Source organism: Pipra filicauda, unplaced genomic scaffold (assembly GCF_003945595.2).
Source record: "Pipra filicauda isolate LSUMZ 115617 unplaced genomic scaffold, ASM394559v2 scaffold33_size4404698_pilon, whole genome shotgun sequence".
Taxonomy (NCBI): domain Eukaryota; kingdom Metazoa; phylum Chordata; class Aves; order Passeriformes; family Pipridae; genus Pipra; species Pipra filicauda.
The window spans coordinates 3,733,331-3,756,742 of NW_024104465.1; the positions used below are offsets into that span (position 1 = coordinate 3,733,331).

Genomic DNA, 23,412 nt, shown 5'->3' on the forward strand with positions numbered 1-23,412 from the left:
GGTGCCAGGGGCGGGGGGAGTGGCACTGACTGGAGTGGCCAAACCTCTGCCCTCTGCTTTGTGGCTCTGCTGACCCCACGGATCAGGTTGGATGCCTGGAGCATGCATCACCTGCAGAGGGACATTCCTACCTCCTCCAGAGCCACTTATCTTCATTTCCCGCAGCTGGACCAGCTGTTGGGCCTCTTCCAGCTGCTTTTCCACTGACTCCAGTTTCTTCTGCACTTGGTCATGTTTGCTCTGGGGAAACCAAAGGAGGAAGGGAGCAGGTCTACCTGGGTCTAGGGTCCAGCAAAGCTGTGCCAGGAGGAAGGCATTGCCACTGGCATGGCCCAGGGGCTCAGGGCTCTCGTACCTGCAGCTCCTGCAGCTCACGGGCACCCCGGAGCCGCTCTGCCCGCTCCCCATCCAGGGCCTGGCAGATGACATCGCCCTTGTACCGCTCGTCTGACAGCTCTGTTGTCAGGTCGATGATCTGGGGGGATGGGGGGTCAGTCTGGGCATGGCTGTGCACGCCGGATCAGTGGGGTCAACCATCCCGCATCAACCCCACAGTCCTGAGTGCTCTCTGCCTGCCCTTTGGGGAGGTGGTCAGTGCACAGCAGCGCTGACCAGCGCCACCAGTGGGAGCCCAGGATCCCATTTGGCAGCGTCCAGCTGCCTCTGCCAGGCTGCCTGTGCCACACTGCCTGCACTGCGCTGCAGCCAGGGCTCATCAGATTTCTCCATTGTTCTATTTGATTACATTAAATTTCCTTTGAAACCAGGAGCAGATGAATGAAGGGGAGAATTATTAATTCAGAGAATCAATTTCATTTTTCGCAGAGCAGAGGGGCACACGGTCTATCCTGCTCAGCTGGCTGAGCAAGGGGCTGCAGAGGTAGCAGGGCCACAGGAAAACACAAGATTCCAATGCTTCTTTTTCTGCATCTGACAGCATTCTAAGGCACTTCACATTTTGCAGGCAGCAGCTCCTTAGAGGGTCTCACAAGTTTAACTCAGTAAGCAAACCCCACAGGTTTCCTGTCCCTGGGGAGTCGATGTTTTTCTGGGTCTGCCCTGAGGCGTTCAACTTGATCAGCATTCCCAACCCTTTAACAGAGAGCTTAAACTAAACCATCTTTACTCCCTTCCCATTGAGAAGGAGATTCCAGGCCCTCGGGGCTGTTGGCACCCTTAACCAGAGCTGCAGCCTAGACCCCAGCTCAGCCATGCTGCAGCCCAGTGATCTGGGCAAGCCCAGGGTATTTATAGAAACCTTGGGAGCTCCTTCTCTCCACAATGCTTGGCAAGATCCCAGGCACAATCACACAAGAGCCCTTGCATCAGAGAGCAGAACCCACAAAGGACCAGCAGCTATCTGGGGATTATGGAATCCCAGAATGATTTGAATTGGAAAGGACCCCAAATATATCCAGTGCCACCCCCTGCCATGGGCAGGGACACCTTCCACTATCCCAGGTTGCTCCAAGCCCTGTCCGACACGGCCTTGAACACTTCCAGGGATGGGGCAGCCACAGCTTCTCTGGGCAACCTGCAGTGATGCCAGTCTGGAATGTTGCAGCTGGGCACCACAGCCCATCATGGTTCTGCTCAGAGAACCACTCCCAGATAAGGTCATTGCTGGCAGCCACCACTGCCCACCCCACTGCTGCCCACAGCTCCTCCCGCTGTGGTGGAACTAGTGCTCCTATTCATCCTGATACAGCTTCATTCCCAACCTGGCCAAGCAGGGCTGTGGCAGAGGCATTGGGGACTGTACCAGAGGTTTTTGGAGTTGTATCAGAGGTTTTTGAGGCTGTACCTTGCTCTCCAGCCTCTCTGCAGTCTGCCTGAGCTCACTGCATGCCTGCTCGGATTTTTCCAGCTTCCTTCTCAGCGCCGCCAGCTCCTCCTAGGGAAGATTGGGGAAAAAAGCACACATGGAGAGTTCCAGCATCCTTGGTTTATTTATGAAAACCTTGTTTTCTGTTCAAAATAAGTGGAAGAGACATAGCTGCCTTATTAGTAAAATTTACCAGGCAATTTTGAAGGCTGCTCACTGCAAATTGCTGGGACTACAGCTCTTGACATGAATTCCATTGGAGGCAATGTCAGCTTGGGTGTGCGTAGAGCACATTTTATGAGAAAGCAGCAAACCTCAAAAGCCTGGGTTGAACAGCCAGAGGCCTGTATTGTGCCCAGGGAGTGTCCCAGGGCCCTGGCAGGTATCACAGCGCAGTGCAAAGGCACAGTGTTGGCTGTGATTCCTTTCCAGGCAGCAGGAGCTGCTCCGTGCAGCCTTGTCCTGCTTTGATGTCCAACACTGAGCAGAAGCAGAACGTGCAGAGTCGTGATAAAAACAGGGGTTAACGGGTGATGGGGCCTGATGGATCCCAGGTGGGTTTAGGCAGCTTTTATTTCAGCTGAACCAGCCTGAAAACATCTTGTTTAAACCTCACTCAGGCAGCAGGGAGAACAGGACGCCAGGGAAGATTGACTAGGAATTTAGCACTGATCTGCCCCATCCCACCCATCCCATCCCTCGGTACACACCTCTTTTGCACGGAGCTGCTCCTCCGCCAGGTTAACACTGAGCAAGGGCCGCACGTGGCTCAGCAGCTGCCACCAGGGCCAGTGCCTGACTGCCTGGAAGACCACCAGGTTCTTCTGGATGCAGCGGATGGCGAGGCGCTGGATCTGCAGGGAGACACAGCAGCAGTGACTCTCACCCAGCCAGGAAGGACCAGGCTGGGGCACCAGGCTGGAGGGGGATGAGGTGGCAGAGGAGGTCAGGGGATGGCAGTGTGGCATCTCACGGCTGCCCATGGGGCAGGGTAAAGTGGGTACCCTTCAAAGGAGCTCAAAAGAGCTGTAATTTGGATGCTCTGGGCCATATCCCAGCAGCACTGATCTGAGTGGGCACAGGTATCCCTAACCAACGGGATGGGTACCTTCAACCTCTTGAACTTCTGGCGGCTGAGGAAGCCCTTGCAAGCAGCCTGGAGCAGGGTCATCTTCTGGGTTATCAGCTTGTCACGCTGCTTCTCCAGTCTGGAGATGACCCCCGGCTTCAGGAACACCTGAGAGCAAGTACAGAGGTTACACACCCCCAGGACAGGGACTGAAACCTCTCCCTCCTCCTGTTTAACAGAAGCATTGACTATCACAACGTGCAATTCCTCAAAACCCTTCCCTTTGGATGCTGCCCGTTCCCCCCAGTGCAGGGATGGATGGATGGATATCTCAGTGGCTTCTGACAGGTCAGACACAGCTATGCACAGGTAACACAGAGACATGCACAGGCAGTGCACAGATACACACAGACAATACAGAGATAAGCACAGGTAGCACACAGACACGCACAGTAACACATAGCTGTGCACAAGTAAAACCAGCTACAAACAGGTAACAGCAACAGTGCATTAGGATAGCGAGCCACATTGTTTTTGTTCACTGAACTGGTCACAAACACTGTGTTAATTGCAGAGATCTGTTGATGCCATTGAATTCAGCCCGGTATCAACCTCTGAGTGTTTAAGGTATCTCTGGGTCACTGCCTGGCAAAGCTCTCGGGATAGAGGACCAGGACTTGGGATACAGGTGCTCACAACTATCGCAGCCCATTTGCATAGCACAGCTTTAATAACCCCTGAAGAACACGTGTGGGGCCAGCGGGTGCTCAAAGAGCTGCATTTTAAAGATGCCAAATTGAATCAAAGAACAATCCCAAGGAAACTCGCTCTCTCGAGCTAATGCCATGATTGCTCCACCACCTATTCAATTGCCTCATTAATGTCTGTATTAACTCCCCAACCCAGCAAGCTTCGAAGCCAGTACAAAATCAATGCTCAAAGCAATGGCAAAGCGAACTCCTCCACAACGAGATGTGACCGGGACTGCCATCGTGCTATTGATTAATAACAAGGGCTCCAGAGAAGAGATAATTGCAAACTGTGCTGTGCAGAATAAAAGAAAGTTATTTTGCTCCACAGAGCTGTTTCATGAATTCTTTCTTTACAGACTGCAGAGCTGAAGGCAAGCACGCACAGGAAATTAATTTTTCTTTGAGACCATTACATTTGAGTTCAAACACTGTTGCTGTGACAGCTGCCTGGCTTTGCAATGTGAACCCCAGTCCACCAAACTCATGAACTGTTCAAGCCCCATTCCCTCCTACGAGACATCAATGCCACGAGGGGCTGGATTTTGTTAATCAGGTACAGATTTTATCCAGGGTACTGCTTTCAGATATGAATTAGGAGCCTTCTGTGCTGATTGTTGGTGAGGCTGTTCCCCAGCCCACCTGGTGCCATGTCAAGCAGCGAAGGTGAAGCTTTCTTCCCAGTTTGGGAAGCTTTGGGCAGCTGGCACGGGGCAGGCTGTGCCCCCCCACACCGAGAGCAATGAGGAAGCAGGGACTGGAGCCACCGTACCTGGCTGCGTCCTATGGCAATGCTCTTCTTCTCTAGATCCAGCGCCTGGAACAGCTCCTCTATAGCCTGTGGAAAAGGAGCACATCGTGGAATTGCTCAGGAAACATTTATACCCTGCCATGAGCCTCCTGAAATGGGGTGCAGGGATCCCTGGTCCTCACAGGTGCCCAGTAAGGTGCATCCAGCTTATGGGCACCCCGTAAAGGTACATCCAGCTCTGCTCTCCTTTCCTCTTCCCCATGCCAAAGCCCACCTTCCCAGTCATAAGTCTTGGTGTAAGGACTTTCTGTCCTGGAGGCTTTTGGTGGGATGAGGGGCAGAGATCTGCAGCTACATGAAAGTTATTCCCCCTTTTGCTCCCATGCCTGGTCTGGAAGGACACCGATGCCTGGACAGCCCTGAGAGGAGGTGACACAGGGGACAGTGAGAGCCTGTCCCAGTTACAACCAACTGCACTCAGTGCTCCCCTTCTGCTCACCTCACCAACAGCTTGTCCTATGAAGCCAAAGCAGGTAGAAAAGTACAGAACTCCCCCCGAGCCCACCAGCACAGCACAGAACCCTCACAGGGATTCAAGCAGGAGATTAGTCAAGGGGAGAAGCCTGAACTCAATTACTCTGAGCTTTGGACCGACACAGGAACATAACAGGCAGCAACACCAGACATTCCCCTGGGGCAGCAAATGCTGTCTGGATGGATGGGTGGTAACAGAAATCCTTTGCTGATACTTCACTCCAGACAGGCATCCTCTGGCAGCCTCACACATCTCCTTCCCAAAGGACAAACCCATGGGATGAATATTTCACCATGGACCCAGGAATACCTTGTGCAGCAGAACTTCACTCCTGGTCTCACCAGCAGCCATGCAGGGGTGGGATGGAGTACACCAGGGAATGGGGATATGAACCACCACAGGGCATGAAATCCCGTGCTGGAGGCAAAGAAGCACCAGCACTGTGGCTGTGCCCTGCTCCAGAGGCACTGCTGGGACTGGTGTAGGGCTGTGCAGCACGATACCACCCCATCCCCACCTCCATCCCCATTTGATCTCCATCCCACTGCATCCCCACTCCCTCTCCATCCCCCTCTCCATCTCATCCCCATCCCAGCACAAGCACAGGGCCAGTTGTTGCTGCACTGTCACCTCACTGCTGATGAGCATCTCCCCTGCTCCAGCGGTCAGGTTAATGCCTCTTCCCAGGAAGCAGTCCCCAGCCAACAAAACCTTGCAGCAGCAAGCTCCAGGGAGGATGGGATTTTCCAAATCCCCTGCTTACACCCTGCTGACAAGGCACCCTCTGCCTTCAACAGCATTTCAGAGCAATATTGACCTTTTCCAACTGTCAAACTTGTCTTATTAAATCCCGAGGTCTTAACTGCCTTTGCACACGCTGGCGGGCAGTTTGCACAACACAGCACGTGCCCAGCTTTAATTCTTCTCCTCTTAGCTCTTCCCAGCTCGCCCACAGCCTTATTCCAGGGGCTGGGATGGTTCTTCCATGGTTTTGCTACAAATTTATTAGGAAACAAATAAAACTGGTACATCCCCACCTTCCTTACTGAGCTCTTTTGACTTTCAGGCATTGTGGGACAAGGTGAGCAGCCACCCTGGGCTGTAGGTGATGCCAAATACCCCAGGAGACCCCATGGTCCCTGCTCCCTTGGGTTCCTGGGAATGCTGCCTGGCTTGTCCTCAGCCAGCCAGCTTTAAGGGATCCAGGAAGAGGGATGGAGTGCTGTCATGCTGGGCCACAGCAATGCAGAGATTCTGCCCTCAGTTTGTGCCCTGTCCTGCAAACCAGGACAAGCAGGAATCCTCAGCACACAGGATTGTCAAAGCCATTTCCCCTTAAGTATTAAAAAGACACAATAACAGACTGAGTTCTCCAAGTCCTCTCCATGGCGCAATAATGCTCATGAGCACAGCCCACTCCAGGAATTTACTGCCTTGGCAAAAACAGTCCTCAGGGGAGAGACTCTGGGATGCAGAGCTGAGCTCAGCTGCCCTGCCGGGCTACTGGAGGATCCATGTCCCTCCGTGCTCGGGCACCATGGGGAGGGTGAAGAGGAGCAGGAAGCAAAGCCATCCCCCAAATCCAGTGCTGCAGGACGCAGCCCCATGGACAGATCACTCCTGATCCTTGCTAAGGAGCTCTGAGAGCCCAGAGCCCAATCTGTGGGCTAGCCCAGAGACTCCCAGACCTGATCACCAATGCTGGTGTGCTGCCCAGAGCTGTGCTGAACGGGGTTTTCTCCTTCTCCTACTTCCTGAGGGCAGCCTCGTGTTTAGAATTATGGAATCATTTTGGTTGGAAAAGCTCTATAGGATCATCAAGTCCAACTGTTCCCACGGCACTGCCAAGGCCATCACTAACCCATGTCCCCAAGTGCCACATCCACACATCTGTTAAACCCCTCCAAGGATGGTGACTCTATCACTTCCCTGGGCAGCTTATTACAGGTCTTGACAGCTCTTCCAGTGACAGAATTTTTCCTAATATCCAATCTAAGAGCTCCAGGAATTGCTCCTCATGTCAAACACAGCCCTGATGGCATTGGGGAGGGTTGAAATAGCTCTGGCATCAGCACAGCCCAATGTGGGGGTCTCAGCCTGTGTCCCCCAGCCAGCCCGGCACACACCTTGCTCTCATCTGGCACCTCGTAGGCAGAGGTGTGTTTCTTCATCACCTCTGGAGCCAGGACTTGGAAGCGCCTTCGGAACTGGGTGAGGAGCAGGCGATCCGTGTACCCTGGAGGCAGACAGACATGCTGGGGGCTGCACCACTCCTGGGGCACTGCCACTGGGACACTGGGGAGGGACCTGGTCAGAGAGGGCTGTAAAGTGTGGCATGTCCTCCTGTGCAGGTCCCTTTCCCCATGACATTAACTGTGACCGTGGTTGATGCAGGTCCAGCCCAATGCATGGATGCATCCATGCTCCAAGGGGAGCACGGGAGAACCCCATTGGAGCCGCAGCCACCCAGGCAGGAGAGGGGTTGGGAACCCCTGCAAAAAGCAGCAATAAAAATTCGGGGTGTTTCTGAAATGGGTGTGGTAAGAAGTGGGCGATGGGCAGAGCCTGGAAGGGCTGAGGCAGGGGCAGGGTGGCAGTGGTGGGTGGGACGGGCACAGCCCGTGTGGCAGTGGCGGGGGCCGGACGTACCGACGCGGTGCAGGCGCAGGGCGTCCAGGAGCTGGGTCCCCTCCAGCTGGGTCCTCAGGGCCACCACGTCCAGCTGTGGGGCTGCATCGGGTGGCGCAGGGGGACGAGGGACTGGCCCTTCTGACCCCATTCCCGGGAGGAGGCAGTGGACAAAGTGCAGCTGAGGCCGTCGGAGAAGGTTGGTGAGGGCGTCCTGTAGGGCAAACAGAGGTCAGTGGGGATGGAGGGGGACAAAGGGGCAGCACATGCTGGCAGTGGGAAATGCTCCCTGTGCACCTGCTGCAGTGGGTCTGGGTAGGTGAAGGAGTCACCTCCAAGCCCTTAGGAAGCATATTAGGAACAGTTCTGGTCAGAGAGATGAACACAGTGGTGCAGGTCCTAAGACTCTTCTCATATTTGCAGTCAATGAGATGCAAAAATTTACCAGGGTTCATAGAATCATAGAATGCTTTGGGTTGGAAGGGACCTCAAAGATAATCATGGTTGAGGGACACCGGGTGTAGGGCTTGCCAGGGACAGAGACCCCAAAATTGGCTGGCCAGGGAGTCAGCAGAGCCTGAGCCTCATCTCCGAGAGAGAGTTTGGGCACCTAATTACAGCTGAGAGCAGCAGGAACTTGGCATGTGCCCAGCACTAAGGGGTAGTTTACTGTCTGAGTGCTTAAGAGGATTAAACTGCAGCACAGCAAGGTTCTGTGTAATCTGCTCATGATCTGTTTGCCTGTGATGCTCTCCCTGAGTGACAGCAGCGCTGAGGAAGCTCATGGTCACCCGTGGCCAGAGCAGCATCCCGGGTGAGACACAGCCACAATGGTCACCCAGCTCCTGGGGCAGCAGGTGACTGATGGGGGGTGCAGGGCTCCTCCAGTAAGAAGGAGTGTGTCCAAGGCACGGTCTCAGTGCAGGGTCACGATACTTCGTGCCATAAACCCCCCAACCCACAGCCACGAGGGTCTCGACAGCAGCACTCACCGCCTGCAGCTTGATCTGAGCACACACCGACCTCTTCCTCACAGCTGCGAAGCTGCTGGCGAAGGTCTTCCTCAGGCAGGCGTTGCGGTGCAGGGCGGCCTGGGATCGTCCCTCCAGCCCGGCCACGGCGCGGCAGGACAGCGGCGCCCGCGCCCGCGGCTGCACCAGCTCCCTCACCGCCGGGCTGCGGGGATGAGACATGGGATGGGGCACTGGGGCCACAGTGGGGGTGGGAGACCTTGGCTTCCCAACCCCTTCTACAGGGATGCAACGGCTGGGGCCCCAAATTCAGATTTGTGCTGCTCTGTGGAGTGGAGAAGGGTGCTGAGACGCCCCTCACCCACTTTGCTCCTCTCTGGTCCGGGCACTGAGCTGTTCACTGCTGTAAAACCTCCCCTGAGCTGAAGCACAAAATGAAACAAGCCAGGAGAGTGCAAGCAGAAGGTTAAAATCCCCTGTGTGTGCAGACACCTGTAGCACCTCGGTTCCTTTTCAATTCCAATTTAGTTTACAAGTTCCTAAAAGCAGTGGGAAAATCTGGGTAGTTGCTGCACAGGGAGCTGGTGATGTCTCATGGCTCTGACATGTGCTGGACCCCCAACAGGCCATGGCCTGGGACATGGACACCTTTCACTAGACCAGATTGCTCCAAACCCCATCCAACCCGGCCTTGAATACTTCCAGGGACGGGGCAGCCATAGCTTCTTTTGGCAACTTGTGTCAGAGCCTCCCCACCCTCACAGGGAAGAATTTCTTCCCATCTAACCCTGCCCTCTGTCAGTGGAAAGCAATTCCCCCCCTTGTCCTGTCACAATTCTGTGTCTCCCCCTCCATGACCAAAGCCAGGGCAGGTTTGCAATGTCCAGCCCCAGCTTCATGGCAGGGTTATCCCCATCCCACTCCTGCGGGCACAGGGCTCACCACTGGCACTGCGAAACCTCCCTGGTACTTACACTGTGGAATGCTGCAGCACCTGGATGGCGTTCTGGGCTGAGAGGTTGAACTTGGCTTTGCTGACCCAGCCCGTGAGGTCGTAGCGCACGGGGTTGGTGCCCAGCTGGTGGAAGATCTCGAAGTGCAGCGCCTGCTCACACCGGCGCATGTGCCCGTCCCCTGCAACAGTGACAGCAGCCCAGACAAAAGTCAGATGTTTAACTGGCTGCATTTCTCAAATTTCCAAAGCCAAATGGCAGTGCCAGAGGCTGGGCAGCCGAGCTGAGCCCAACTTACCCTCCTGGTCGGGTGCCTTCGTGGCGAAGTAGGAGCAGAGGCGGCTGAAGGCAGTGCTGTCCCCGGAGCCTGGGATCAGCACCTCCTCATCCAGGATCCACAGCAGCCCCCGGCGATCAGCCCCGGGGCTGCCTGGCAGCACCTGTGGCTGCTGAGGGAGACAGCCCTTGGTGCTGGGAAGGGGCAGAAGGGCTGTGGGCTCCAGCCACAGCCACGCCAGCCCACTCTCTCCAACCTGCTCCCACTGTCCAGCTGTGGCCATGAGACCCTCCTAGCCTGATCTATCTCTGTTCGTCACCCTGAGCCCTACTCAGTGACAGTGTTCCAGAGGAGGCCATCATCCCGGCTCTGCAGCCAGGCTGGGAGGGGTGACAGGGAGCAGGGCTTGGCCAGGGAGGGTGCTTGTATTTTATAAAGCAAAAAAATCTCCTGGAGGATGCTGTGCCCTTCCCTGCAATACTCCAGGCTGCTCTGGGACACTCCATAGTGTCCCTCTATGCCCTTTGAACCCACATTGCCCTGAGAAGGAGGATGCAGAGCTCCCATGGTGCCCATGGGGACAGGGTACCTGGGAGCAGCTCAGGTCGATGATGGACAGCGTGGCCAGTGGAGAGTGCTCTGGAAGATCAAAAGACACCTCAACATTTTCCTGGAAAACATTATTTAAAAGCTTGCTTCAGTCATGGTCTAGCATTTGGAAGCCAAGAGGAGATCCATTGCCAGGGGTGTGAAGGAAGGCAGGGATCCAGGGGAGCGGAGCCACCACTGGAGCTACCTCTGCTGTGACACGGAGGAAGGGCCATGCCTATCCCTGTGGGCAGGGCTATCGGGACCCCCTCACTCCATGGAATGGTGCTTTGGGTGTGTCAGACAAGCTGGATAAATCATGGAGGTGATAATAATTGATGTATTACAACTGATAGTTATTTCTTAACAAGAAAGCAGCAAGAAAGCAATCAATTATTTAATTTGCAGCTTGCAGGTGTTGTTTTCCTTCCTCAGCCGAGGGCTCCAGGGCTCATCCCCCTTCCCAACACCCCCAGCACCACATCTGGGAGCCCCCCAGAGGGGCAGGGGGAGCATGGCCTGAACTGGGGATGCTCAGCAAAAGCCATGACTTCAGTGTCTCTCCATGGCAACATGGAGAGGATCTGCCAAGGAATATGGGTCTGCAGGCAGAGCAGAAAGCAGCAGGGGAGACCCAGTTTCTCTCTGCCAAAGGCATGTGCCACTGTCATCCCATGTGTGACCCAGCACTGGGAGTGAGTGATCCCAGGGCTCACAGAGCAGTCCTGGGGCTCACAGGGATGTGTCCTGCACTATCCTTAGCCAGCAGGAAAGCCCAGGCAAGAGGAGCCTGCGGAGCCCTCCAGCATTCCAGGCTCAGGCAATTACGGATTCATCACTAGTGAAGGGCACATCTATCCTTACTCGGTGCAAGTGATGTGTGAGTATTAAACCATGGGAATTCAACCATTTTCCCAGGGCTAGAGGCATTAAAGTAACTCCTGCAAGCCTAATAATAAGTTCATCTCTGCTTGTAGGTTTCTCAGCAGCTTATTTCTGCAATACTTTATCATTTTCTTTTCTATTCTCTATTATTCATCATCTGAGGAAAAAGTCAGCTGTGCCAACAGAAGGGCACAAAGCCTCCTGAGCTGGAGCAAGTATATCATAGAATCCCAGAATGGTTTGGTTGGAAGAGACCTTAAAAATCACCTAGTTCCAATGCCCCTGCCATGGCGGGTTCCACAAAGACACCAAGAGAGCCTGGCATCTCTGGCACGTCAGAAACAGCCAAGAGGATCCAGGACTGGGGCAGGAGGAAAAGAGAGACACAGCTCAAGCCTACAGTTCTGTACAGACTCCCCATTTCTGTGACACCCCTCCTGTTAAAGCTACTGAGTTATTCACTCACACCATGGCAGGGCACAGGGATCCACTGGGCCAAAGGCAGCCCCGTCCCCAGGCACTGGGAAGTTGCTCCCCAAGACGCTGCTCCCAGCCCTGGTTTCTCACCTCTCTGTACCTCTCCATCTCCAGAAGGAAGGTTTTCTCATAGAAGAGCCCCTGCAGCCGCTCCTGCACGTAGTTGTGGCACAGCTCTTCGAAGGTGGCTGCTCGCTCGGCCCGCTGGTGCCGCGGGTTCTGGAAGCCAGGGGTGTCCACCACAGCAATGGAAGCCATGGAGAGGTGCTGGGAGGAGAAGGACCTGGGAAAAGAATGACACACATCACTGGGATTTACCCACAGACAGCAGAAGTGATCCCAACCAGGCACTCACGGTGCCAGGTCTCCGTGCCAGGCTGCCTGTGCCGCAGGAGGGCAGGACACGGGAGGTCCCAAGTGCCAGTGTGCTCTCCCAGACAAAGATTTTCACACAACTTCCTATTTTTCCAGCACGTAGCAGTCACTTGCTTCATTCCTCTCTCCGGAGAGCCCCAGCAAAGATCCCCCCTCAGCAGCCCCTGGAGAAGGGGCTGCCACCCCCCAGCCCCCCAGTTCTGTACCTGTTGATCAGCGAGATGACAGCAGCAAAGAGCTCCTCGTAGAGCCCCGAGGCCATTCCCTCCACACACTCCACACCCGTCATCTTCGGCCCTGGCACAGGTGGAAGGAAGACCAGGCACAGACACGTCATTTCTTTCCAGCCAAGTTCAGCCAGCATGGAGCTGAGATGGTACTCAGGACTGCAGCCCACTCTGCTGCCCTCTCAGTTTGGGGATTTTCCCCTTTTTATAGGCAGGGCTCTCACAGCGTTTAAGACAAATCACTTATCTGAATTCACCTGATCTTTGTGTGTCCCTAAGGAAAGACAGGCAGGGGCAGCTGGAAAGCTGAGGGCAGCACAGTCAATGATTTAATTAATATTAACATACCTAAATGGGCCTCACTGCCTGAGAAGAACGAGGTGCATTGCCTCTCCACGCAGACCCTCCACCTGCTCCCGGTGCAGCACCCCGCAATTCCCTATTCTCCAAAATAAAGGGAACAGGGATGCAGCATCCCAGTACCTGCCGGGCTCTCCTCAGCCAGGGGTGGCTGCCGGCCCCGAGCCGTCACCTGGGCCAGGATCTGCTTCAGGTGGTGTTTGAAGACGGCGGTGCTGAGCTCCTCTGGGTCACAGCCCAGCACCTCGGCGGCACGGCTCGCGCTCTCAAACTTCATGAACTGCTTCCTGCCGACTGGGGAGGGGGACAGGGGCACAGGGGAGTCAGGCAGGGCCAGCACCAGCAGAGCTGGGTGCAGGCTCAATGTCTCCAGCAAACATCCCGCCTGTTTCCATGTGCATCTCCAAAATCAAAATTATTAAGGCCAAGTCCAGGGACCAGATGAACCCTGCGACCCATCCAGGCTTCCACCAGCCAGGCATCAGTAACACTGTGTATTTCAAGAGTTTCAGTGGAGCAAACCAGCAGATATGCTGATGGGAACTGATGGGATTACAAAGCAATCCCTCGAAATCCTGGATCACTTTTCTTGGCCCCAGCAGTGTTTGCTGTCCCGGCAGCCCAGGAGCAGCACTCCTCCCCACAGTAGCGGCAGAGCTCCACTTGGTACTTATATCCAGTGATAAGGACTCCAGCTTAATGATTAAAATCAATAGGGAAGTAATCTGCAGGATTAATCCTTTTACAAAGCCAGGTGCTGTGGAGGCAGCCGGTCAGCACGTGCTCAGGAACATGGGGAATGAGTAGAAACAGGAGCAGGCAAGCAAAGTCACCCAGAGACCTCAGGGTAGCACTTCTGGGTGGTGGATGAGAAGCCCGGGGGGTCACAGCTAAGATGGACCCTTAAAACACAGCTGGTGGCTGGTGGCAGAGGAGAGGCTTTGGGATGGAGAGTGAGAGGTGGCACATCCTGGGAAGCCCATGGGGGACCCACTCCCAGCCAAGGGGATGCACAAAGCAGTGCTTGAGGGCTGGGTGCTGCTTCACAGCACACCCACGAGAGTCAACCCCCCTTTCCCTTCCCCTTTGATCCTTTCTCAGTATTTTCTATGCTGACTGAAGGACTCCAACATCAAGGGCTGTGCTGGAGCAGGCAGAGGAATTGCCTCAACACTCTCGGCTTTGATTTATTCTGTTTTCACTTGTTCTAATCTGAGCTGGCTGGACAGAGGCTGATTCCTGACAGACAAAAGATTTCTGCCTGCCAGTGAGCGGAGAGGCTGAGGAGCCAGGGCTGCACAGGCCTGCTGTGCCAGCCAGGCTCCCAGAGCTGGCATTCCACACTGGCCACTCCAGCACCCTGAGAAAAATGAGAGGCTCCACTCAGCCCCAGAGGAGCCCAGGCACCATTTCACACTTCATAGACTATAACCAGCAGCAGCATCACACGACCCTCTTGGGTGTAATGTGATGATGGAAAACTCACCAGCTTTAACACATAAAGGGAATTACTTTGGCCCATTTAATATTTAAGAGGAGCAGGAGGAAAACACAGGGTCAGCACCAGCCTTGCCTCGCTCACAGGGACCCCAGCTCAGCCTTTCCTGCTACAGCCTGTCTCTGCATTGCTCCATGCCTTGGTTTCCTGGATCTGAAACAGGGATGTTCCTTCTCCTGCCTCCCAGGGCATGATACTCCCCTGGTACCACCACCCTCTGCAGGGTCTGGGGGAGCTCAGAGCCTTCCCCACCTGACCAGCAGGTTCCAGACCCCACCTCCTGTGTGGTTTCCTCCCTCTCAGGGGTTCAGGACCCTGGGTTTGCAGCAGCCTCACTGCAGTGACTGGGGGGGGGGGTTGTTCTGACCATGACACAGACCTGCGGTAGCACCAGGAGGATTTGGTGACCTGCAGCTGCTGGAATCACATCACCTCCATTACAGGTGAGGGCTGGGAGCCCTCAGGGAGCCACAGGGCTTTATTTTTATATCAGCCAGCAAAAGGGACAGCTTGAGAGCGAGCTGAACGCCGACCCCTGTTGCGCCCCAAACCTCCCTCCCGCTTAAAGAGGCAGCGAATAAAGGAAAACAGAGGATATCCTGCAGCCCACAAAGGGACTGAAGCACTCAGGTGAATGGTACCCAGGATGCCCCGCTGGCCTCCGGCTTCCGGGCTGCTTTCCCACTAAAAGAGCTGCTCTAACACGTTTCAAAGGCAGCGGGAAGGGCTGACACCGGGATGGAGCAAAGCAGGCTTTTGAAATTCAACCTTTTCTTCTCGGTGTTTTTGTAGCTGCAAATGCATTTTCCACTCTCATCCAGGAAGAGGTGGTGCTGTTCCCTCCTGATTTATTCCTGAACAAACTGAATGTGTGAGGAGAGAAGGGGAAAAGGTGCCTTTAACCCACCCTGGGGCCCATTTAACACGTGCCGGGGCCGCTGCGGGGACGGGGATGGCTCCTGAATGCCGTGAAAAACCAGCACTGAGGTTCCCTTTGGTGAGATTTCAAGGAGAGGATTTTGAATACACAACATCAAAGGGTGTGAAAGGGGAAGGGAAGAGATGGCTATCCTGAGACAGGTTTAACCACATTAAAAGCCTCGTCGCCCCCACTGAGACTTTTGCTCCATCTGGCTTTGATCCATTTTTTATCCATATTTCCTTTCATTTCTCCCCTTTTGTTGACACACGATGGGGGAATCAATACCAGAGTGAGAGACACTGAGACATGCTCTGGTTGTTAATCCCACACCTGAGTGTGCTTGGGAGCTGCAGCCCTGTCTGGACCCGTTGTTCCCATTCCTGTTCACGCTGAAAGAATTGCACAGTATTTGTCGGATACAGCGCTCAATTCCCTCCCAGACTTACAGGGGGCTCAGGACAGAATGTGCAGGAAGTCTGAGCAAAGCAGCTCAGCTTCCCCACCACCGTGACCGTCCTTCCACCTGCCCTTGAGCTGAGCACTCCCAAAACGAGACACACCTCCAAAATTTGCTCTCCTGAAAACTCGCAGGCCAGAAGGGCCTTCATTTTTTTTTTGGCAAAAGCCTTCTCACACACATCAGCCTGAGACCAGGGGGTCATCTGTAGAAGTTGGAAGGGCATTAGGAGATGGAGATGGGGAAAGAGAACACCAGAGAGGAGAAAGAGAACTCTAAGTGACGCCAGCATCCGTCCTTTTAAAACAATTAATAAATGATTAATGGTATAAATTACCATAAGATGTGTTATGACATGTTGCAGAGACATTTATAAATGTCTATGGCTTAGTTTATGGCAGCTTTTATGCAGCCCTCATAAACTGAAGTGTGTAAATCAATGTGGCTGCATCTAAAACGGGTTAGAGCACGTCCTAAAATAATTTATAAGGGATAAGGCAATTTCTATTCGCCTGTATTAACAAAGTCTTTATAAATACAATCTTCATCCAGACTCAGCCTATTATAATTCAGTTACTGTGGCAGACACTCAAGAGATCATAAAATCAGTGCTACCTGAAGCTGTCCCTTTGCAGTGTCATTGGGGAGAATGTGCAAAAGAACAAGTCACCCACCCTAGTGATGTCCTACAGCCCTGTCCTGTCCACATGCAGCTGGGGATCCCCTCCAGAAGCCCCAGCGGAACAGGAGACCAGCACCCCACATCACCCAGCTCCTCCATGGGTGACAAGGAGTTTGGAGCCACCAGAAATGGAACAGCCTCGGGATGAGCACCACTCCCGCAAACCTCCCCATGTCCCACACACCCCAGCACCAAACACCACCAGGACACGTCTCCTCCCCGCTCCAACCCCCAGCCCCGAGATGAGGTGTAAGGAATGGAGAGGCAGGAGCCCCCTCACCTTTGCAGGAGGCCCCTCACCTTTGCAGGAGCTCCCTCACCTTTGCAGGCGCCGGCGGCTCCCAGGTGGTAGATGCCGGCCAGGACGCGCCAGATGGCCGCCTGCTCCTCTGCGGTGATGCCCAGTGTGCCCATGGCAGCCCGGAGCTGGGCAAAGGCTGTCGAGGCTCTCTGCTTCTCCTCAGGCTGCAGGAGGGAAGACATGGGGGGGAACATCACCACCTCTGCCAGAGCATCATGGCACGGGTGGTACACGACAAAAGGGAGCATGGAAACCATCAGGCCAGCAAGGAAAAGGCAATAAGGGACCCTTGCAACCGTTTGGGCAGATGGAGAAGTCCCCAACAGGTTCCTCAAGAGCCTGGTGTACATTGCCCTGTCATACGAGGACACATAATTCCCACTTCGAGAGTGTCTACAGAGCAGCAGCTGGAGATGTTTTATATCACAGAATCCCAGAGTGGTTTGGGTTGGAAGGGACCTTAAAGCTCAGCTCATGCCAACACCCTGCCATGGGCAGGGACATCTTCCACTAGACCAGGTTGCCCAAGGTTCCATCCAACCACATCCCCTCACTTCTCACCAAACACACCTGCCCACAGCTGTGCAGGTCCCAGCCACCAGCAGGACCTGCCATCTCCCACCTCCAGCACTCCTGCGCTCCCTGAGCTGAGGCTGCTCTGTGCAGCCCTGGTGCTCCAGGCTCCAGCAGGCAGCATCCCACCTCGGCCAGGACCAGTGGGAAAACCCTCCATGCTGGGACGGGGAACCCAAACAAATGGTGGGCTATGAAAAGAGAGTAAAACCCCATCTCTGAACCCAAATGTGCTACATCAGCAGTGTGAGGACCTCATTGTGCCCTCCTTAGAGCTGCTGCTCCAGCAACTGATTCCCTTGGCTGCTGGACCGGCACAGGAGCTCCCTAATGAAGATGGAATATTGGATTCATTGATAGATGATGTAACTGCAAATTGCTGCGATTCATCCCAGCGCTTTGGCTCTGCAAAAGGCTCAGGCTAATGAGGGCTTGGACCTGGGAATCAGCTGAGGAGCTTTTAGCCCCTAAAAATCACATTCTGGGCTCCCAAAAGGATACACTTGCTCCCGAGAGCTGCTGCTGCAGGGGAACATCAGGGCAGTGGACCCCAGAGCAGCAGAACCTCTTCCCAACCTGGCTGGGGCATTTCCAAAACCCAAGCACAGGTCCCAGGTAGAGCAGCCCCAGTCCCAACAGCTCCCCTGGGACTGTTGGAGTGCTGAGGGCTGTTTGGGCAGACCCTTCCTCACATCCCGACATTCACTCCCTCCCTCCACGCTTCCAGTACAGAGGCATCATCACGAGTCACTCAGCACCCAAGGACCCCAAGACATCCTCTTACTGGGGGTGACAAAGGGAGTGCACTGCAGCATCCCACTGCAGGTGGACACAGGACTCCAGCATTTCTCTCTCCCTACCTTCGTGAATGGCTTGATCCCAAAGGAATTGCTCTCAGCCAGCTGGTGCAGATGCAGCATCGTCCTGGGAGTAGTTACAGAAAATGAGTCAAGCTCCCTCCTCGCCTGCCCCAGTGCCACCAATCCCCTGCCCTCCCCCTGGGAGCAGCTCTGGCACCCACAGAGCCCCTTTACAGCACCATCTGAGGGACCTGGGTGGGACAGGTCACCACAGAACTGCTCCATGCAGGGGGACGAGCTGGCACCTGACACACCAGGAGCCTTCACCCAGGGACACACAGCCTGGAGGGAACCAGAGCAAGAGGGAAAGGGATCCCTGTCTCACTTGTCACCTCTATTTCGGCTTTAGTGAAGAGGCAAAAAAGCGCCAGAAAATGCCCCCGTTTCATCAAAAATCTCTAATATAAGTGTATACAGACCCCTGCAGTGTCACTAACACAGTCGCTTTCACAATCTCTCATCAGAGGGGTCTCAAAAATCCCACTAGGTGGGGTGAATTTACATATATGCAGTGGGGAGCCTCTGGGCAGAGGGTACCCACCAGCTGGGCAGCCGGGGGGGAGCGGAGCCGCCTGGTGCCATGGGAGCCTCACACCCACCTCTCTGCCACATCCAGCCCTGCCAGCATCAGGGGGAACACGTTGAAGCTGCTCTCTCCATCAGGCTGCTGGGCAACACGGGCTCTCTCCAGCAGCAAGGTCTGGGGAGGGAACAGAGGGCACTGGAGATGGTAAGGTGCTACTGGGATCTGTCAAGGACGGGCTGGATTTCTCCTTGCAGGGCCAAGGCTGGATTTGGAGGCTGCCCTTTCTGCCTAGGGCTGTGCAAGCAAGTTGGGCCCCACGCATAAAGGGGCAACATTTCAGTCCATGAGTGCAGCACTCAAAGTCCCACCACACCTCCAGAGGTCTGAGCAGTGTGATGGCCCTGGCAAAGACACTGCAGGATCTGGATAAGTCATTGCCTGGGCTTGAAACAAGCTCAGATCAGCTCCAGCCTTGCCAAAATGTTCAGTGCCAGTGCTGACCCCAGAGCTGGGTGTCTGTGTCCCCCGCCAACTGTCCCATCCTCCCATGAACATCCCAGGATGGTAATAGTGGCACATTCCCACTCCTGCACAAGGACAGCCCTGCCAGGCCACTGGTTCCCTGCCAGTGCCCAGAGCAGAGCAGGGGCAGCAGTGGGAAACCCTGGTGCTCCAGGCCTGTCCTCCCTCAGAGGAGGCCCGGGGGCATAGGCAGCTCTGATTAAAGAGCCTTTGATAAGAGCCCTGATGGTGATAAAAGCCCTCAGAGGTGTCAGCTTGAGGCGGCCGTGTGAGGTGCTGCTAATGAAACGCTGAATTATACATTTCCTCATAAACATTTCATCCCAGCACTGCTCCGAGCTCCCTGCCTGGGAGGGGGATGGGCTGACAGAGCTCCTGCTCAGGTGCCATTTAGGCACCTGTGGTCCAGGAGGAGCAGGGAGTGGAGCAGGGGGCAGAGCATCACTCCTTGCACCCAGCCTGGCCGGGAAGCACAGCACAGGAGTGGTTCGTCCCTACCTCGAGGATCCCCAGTTTCACCCACAGCCCTCCCATGTCACCAGGTGACAGATACCTGGAGATGAGCAGCGGTGATCTGGCCAGTGGCACTGAAATCCAGCGACAGGACCATGGAGAAGCGCGTGGAGCTGCTGTTGTGGCCAGTGGTCACTGACCCAAAGGCTGCCAGGACTGTGAACATTGCCTGGATCTTCTCCACTGCAAAACCAGCACCAGAGCCCCGCTGAGTCCTGCTGCATTCCTGGAGGAGGCATCTCCTCCTGGCTCACCTCTGCCTGCTCCTCCCAGGGGTCTGTCCCAGCACTCGGGGAGCTGGCTGGGCATGGGGTCAGCATCCCACACCAGGGGAGCAGGTGCTTGCTGATAGGAAGGGGATGTGCTGTCCTGACCACGCCTCCACCCTGGTCCGGGCCATTCGTCAGCCCTTTGCAGGAGCACCGTGTACCCAGAGAGCTCCGAAATCCAACCCTGCCCTCTAAAGCCACTGAGTGCTGAGCAGCACTTCCTCTCACGTCACAAGTAACCTGATCAGGTGGGAAAGTGCTGCCCCAAGCACGGCAATAATTCGAGTAATTCCCTCCTGGTGCTCATGCTGGTGTTTGTCAAAATAGCAAATCCGTTGGGTCTGTGATGGGACCGTGGTGCTCACAGCCACACCGGCGACAGTGGCACTTGCAGCCACACCGGCTGCTCAGGAGGCACCCCAAGGAGCATGAATTAGGCCAGGAATGGGGAAAACCGAGGCCATTAGACAGAAACAGCATCACCTTTGTGTTTGGGTGCCCCCAGCCTGCATAATCTCCATATGTTGTCTCTGCCCAGCACCCAGCACTGTCTCTGTGGGGGCTGCCAGCAGCCCCCTGCCCTGTACCTGAGACCCTGCCGTCCACGCTGCCCGCCGTGCCCACCAGGTACTCCAGGGCACTCTGGCAGCACTTGGTCCTCCCGGCCCCGCTGCGCCCCAGGGGGACGATGGCCTGGTCCTGCCGCTGCATCAGCAGGTTCCTGTAGGCTCTGTGTGCCAGCGAGGAGATGTGTGGGGGCAGGTTGTCCCGCTTCCCCCTGGAAGCCTGCGGGCAGGGAGAGAGTGGTAGAGCACAGCCCAAAACCAAACAGGTTTTTGTAGACAAAAACCTGAAGACATTCACACTCAGGGTGATGGGTTTCTCCCCACGGTGAAGAACCCCCCAAGACTGTGTCCTCAGATCACTCCCTTCCCCAAGCATCTCTAGTCGTGAGTGTTCTCAGAGCCCCTCCAGACCCGAGCATCCCTGGCCCTCAGTATCTTCAGAGCATCCCCCCTCCCCGGGCATCCCTGGTCCTGAGTGTCCTCGGTGCATCCCTCAGAGCACCCCTGGTCTTGAGTGTCTCCAGAGCATCCTTGCCCCGAGCATTCCTGGTCCTGAGTGATCTCAGGGCATCTCCAGCCCTGAGCATCCTCAAAGCATCCCCGCCCCGAGCATTCCTGGTTCCGAGTGTCCCCAGAGCACCCCCGGTCCCAAGTGTCCCCAGAGCCTCCCCGCGCTGTGACGGTCCCACGGTGCCACCTGCCGGCAACCGCCACACCGGCGCCCTCCGCCACTGTCCCCACGGGGGTCGGTGACGCTTCCCACGGGAGATCCCGCTGTCGCACGGTTCCCCCCGCTCACCTTCCCCGCGCCGCCGGCGGGCGCGGGGCCGGGCGCGATGGTCACCAGGCTGGGTCCCGCGTAGGTGCAGGGCAGGCGGGCACGGAACCGCTGCCGCAGTGTGTTCAGGACGCTGCACTCGTTGAGGCTGATCAGCGCGGCCAGATCCTCGGCCTGATCCAGGCTGGGTGGGTTGGTCTGTGGGAGGAGAGCCAGAGACACCTCGAGCTCTGCTCTCATGGCACAGGCTGTGCCGGACCGCGCTGGCACCCCGACACCTGGGACCCAGCCAGCCTGCGGTGATGGCCTGATAAGCATCATCATGCCCAGGCACTGCCCTGCACCAGGGCTCCTGTTTCTGCACCAGCCCAAAATGGGGAGGGGGCTCACCCTCTGCACGCTGTCCTCGTCCACCTCGGTGACGGTGCCGTCCTCGTCCCGGCGCACCCTCACCCTCCCTGCTGGCAGCTCGGGTGTCCCCACATCTGGCTTCAGCTGTGTGGCTGCAATGAGAGGCTAATGAGTCTCTCCAGCCTGGCACAGCTGAGACAGGCCAGGGCAGAGCCCGCTGTGGCATGGGGAGATGCCAAGGGGTCAAATCCAACCATGGCTCCACTGGGGCACGGATGGGCACTGTACCAGCACAGCACCCAGTGCCCACCCTGCTCCCAACACATCTCATCTCCGGTGCTGGAGAGCGAGGGCAGAGCAAGGCAAGTTACCGAGTGTGAACCCGTCCTGTTGGATGAGCCAGACCTTCTCCGCTTCATACCAAACATCCCTTGGAGCCTGCAGGGAGGATAGAGGGGAATTGGGCAAGAGTGGGAGGAAACTGAGCTGAACAAACTGCCTTTGCCCCCTGGACAGCAACAATTCCAGCCAGACCCCCTGGCCCTCTGCTTCCTGCCCGTCCAGCCCCAGGTCTGCCTTCCCTCCAGCCCCCAGCTGAGCCCATGGGAATGGGAAGAGCTGCATGAAACGAGAAAATTACATCAGTGCCCCAAAACCCTGAGTAACATCCACGTTACCTGGTCCTTGTCTGTGCTTTCGCCCGATGCCTCTTTGCCCTGGTCCTCGATCATGCTCTTGCTCATCTCTTTGCTCTTTCCAAGTGTTTCTTTAGCCTCATCCTTGTCAGTGCTCTTGTCCATCCCTTTGCTCTCTCTCAGCATCTCTTCACCCTTTCCGAGCTCTTCCTTCACCTTCCTCACTTCCTTTCCCACATCTTTGGACTTCTCTTGGATTCCTCCCGGCTCCCCCTTGAGCTCCTCTGACTTGTTTGTGTTTTTTTCAGGCTTTTTGAATTCCCTTGGCTCCTTCTTGCTACCTCCAACATCTTTCTTCATCTTCTCCAGCTCTTTCTTGGCTGGAAACAGCTCCCTCTGGGCTCTCACCTTGGCTGGGGTCTCCTCGTGCCTTGGGGGTGTCCCCTTCTCCTTCTTGGTGCTCTTGGGGTCTGTCCCCTTGGATGAGTCCCCCTCCTTTGGTGGGACTTTGCTGCCACGCTGGGGGCCCTGGCTGGAGGCAGGGGTTGGAGCTGGGGGGTTGCCCCCTTGCTGGGTGTCCTTGGGGCTCTTCTCAGGGCACAACAGCTTTGCCACCTTGGGAACCTCCAGACGAGGGGTCTCTGCTGGTTTGGGAGGGATCTTCGTTGGTTTGGAGGAAGCCTCTGCTGGTTTGGGGGATGCTGTCTCTGGTTTGCGAGGGGTCTCTGCTGGTTTTGGGGACGTTCCTGCTGGTTTTGGGGACGTTTCTGCTGGTTTGGGGGATGTTTCTGCTGGTTTTGAGGATGCCACCACTGATTTGCGGGGGATCTCTGCTAGTTTTGAGGTTGTCTCTGCTGGTTTGAGGGCAGCCACTGCCAGGCTGGGTGCAGGGGATGGAGTTTTTCTGGGGATGGTCCCCGGTGCAGCTTTTTCAGGGGGCAGCTCCTTGCATGGGGGGGCTGTGACCCCCTTGCCCCCCTGCCCCTCTACCTTCAGCCCGTTCCGCAGTGGCTCCTCACTGGCCCCCCCTCCTCTGGCAGCTGGGGCGTCCCTGGTTCGGGCCTCACCGTCCTTCCCCACGGGCTGCCAAGCAAAGGAGAGGAGTTGAATCTGACAGGGACAGGGCAAAGAACCCAACCTCAGCCCAGCCCTGGGAGCTGCAACCCCACGTGGTTTGACCATGCCACATACAGCCCTAGCCCTGTACGGAGCTCTAGCCCCAACCTGCTCTCTCTGGGCACAGCCAATGGCTGTGGGTGGCTTCTTGGACCTGGCTGCAGGGTGGCAAT

General features: G+C 55.9%; 1 protein-coding gene across 1 annotated transcript in view; it reads right to left on the reverse strand.

Moving 5' to 3' along the window:
• Positions 1-23,412, reverse strand: part of MYO18B (myosin XVIIIB) — a 58,218-nt gene that overhangs the window by 30,125 nt on the left and 4,681 nt on the right. Inside the window, exons 4-27 of the mRNA XM_039384154.1 lie at positions 22,166-23,206; positions 21,860-21,926; positions 21,528-21,640; positions 21,159-21,335; positions 20,381-20,579; positions 19,565-19,707; positions 18,563-18,663; positions 17,964-18,027; positions 16,550-16,694; positions 12,794-12,964; positions 12,290-12,380; positions 11,799-11,991; positions 10,348-10,428; positions 9,780-9,927; positions 9,503-9,662; positions 8,550-8,733; positions 7,579-7,771; positions 7,056-7,165; positions 4,416-4,481; positions 2,934-3,062; positions 2,536-2,679; positions 1,805-1,894; positions 356-475; positions 132-240 (exon numbers count right to left, since the gene is read on the reverse strand). Of these exons, the coding sequence (XP_039240088.1) occupies positions 132-240; positions 356-475; positions 1,805-1,894; positions 2,536-2,679; positions 2,934-3,062; positions 4,416-4,481; positions 7,056-7,165; positions 7,579-7,771; positions 8,550-8,733; positions 9,503-9,662; positions 9,780-9,927; positions 10,348-10,428; positions 11,799-11,991; positions 12,290-12,380; positions 12,794-12,964; positions 16,550-16,694; positions 17,964-18,027; positions 18,563-18,663; positions 19,565-19,707; positions 20,381-20,579; positions 21,159-21,335; positions 21,528-21,640; positions 21,860-21,926; positions 22,166-23,206 (4,039 nt within the window). The remainder of the gene's footprint in view (positions 1-131; positions 241-355; positions 476-1,804; positions 1,895-2,535; positions 2,680-2,933; positions 3,063-4,415; positions 4,482-7,055; positions 7,166-7,578; positions 7,772-8,549; positions 8,734-9,502; positions 9,663-9,779; positions 9,928-10,347; positions 10,429-11,798; positions 11,992-12,289; positions 12,381-12,793; positions 12,965-16,549; positions 16,695-17,963; positions 18,028-18,562; positions 18,664-19,564; positions 19,708-20,380; positions 20,580-21,158; positions 21,336-21,527; positions 21,641-21,859; positions 21,927-22,165; positions 23,207-23,412) is intronic.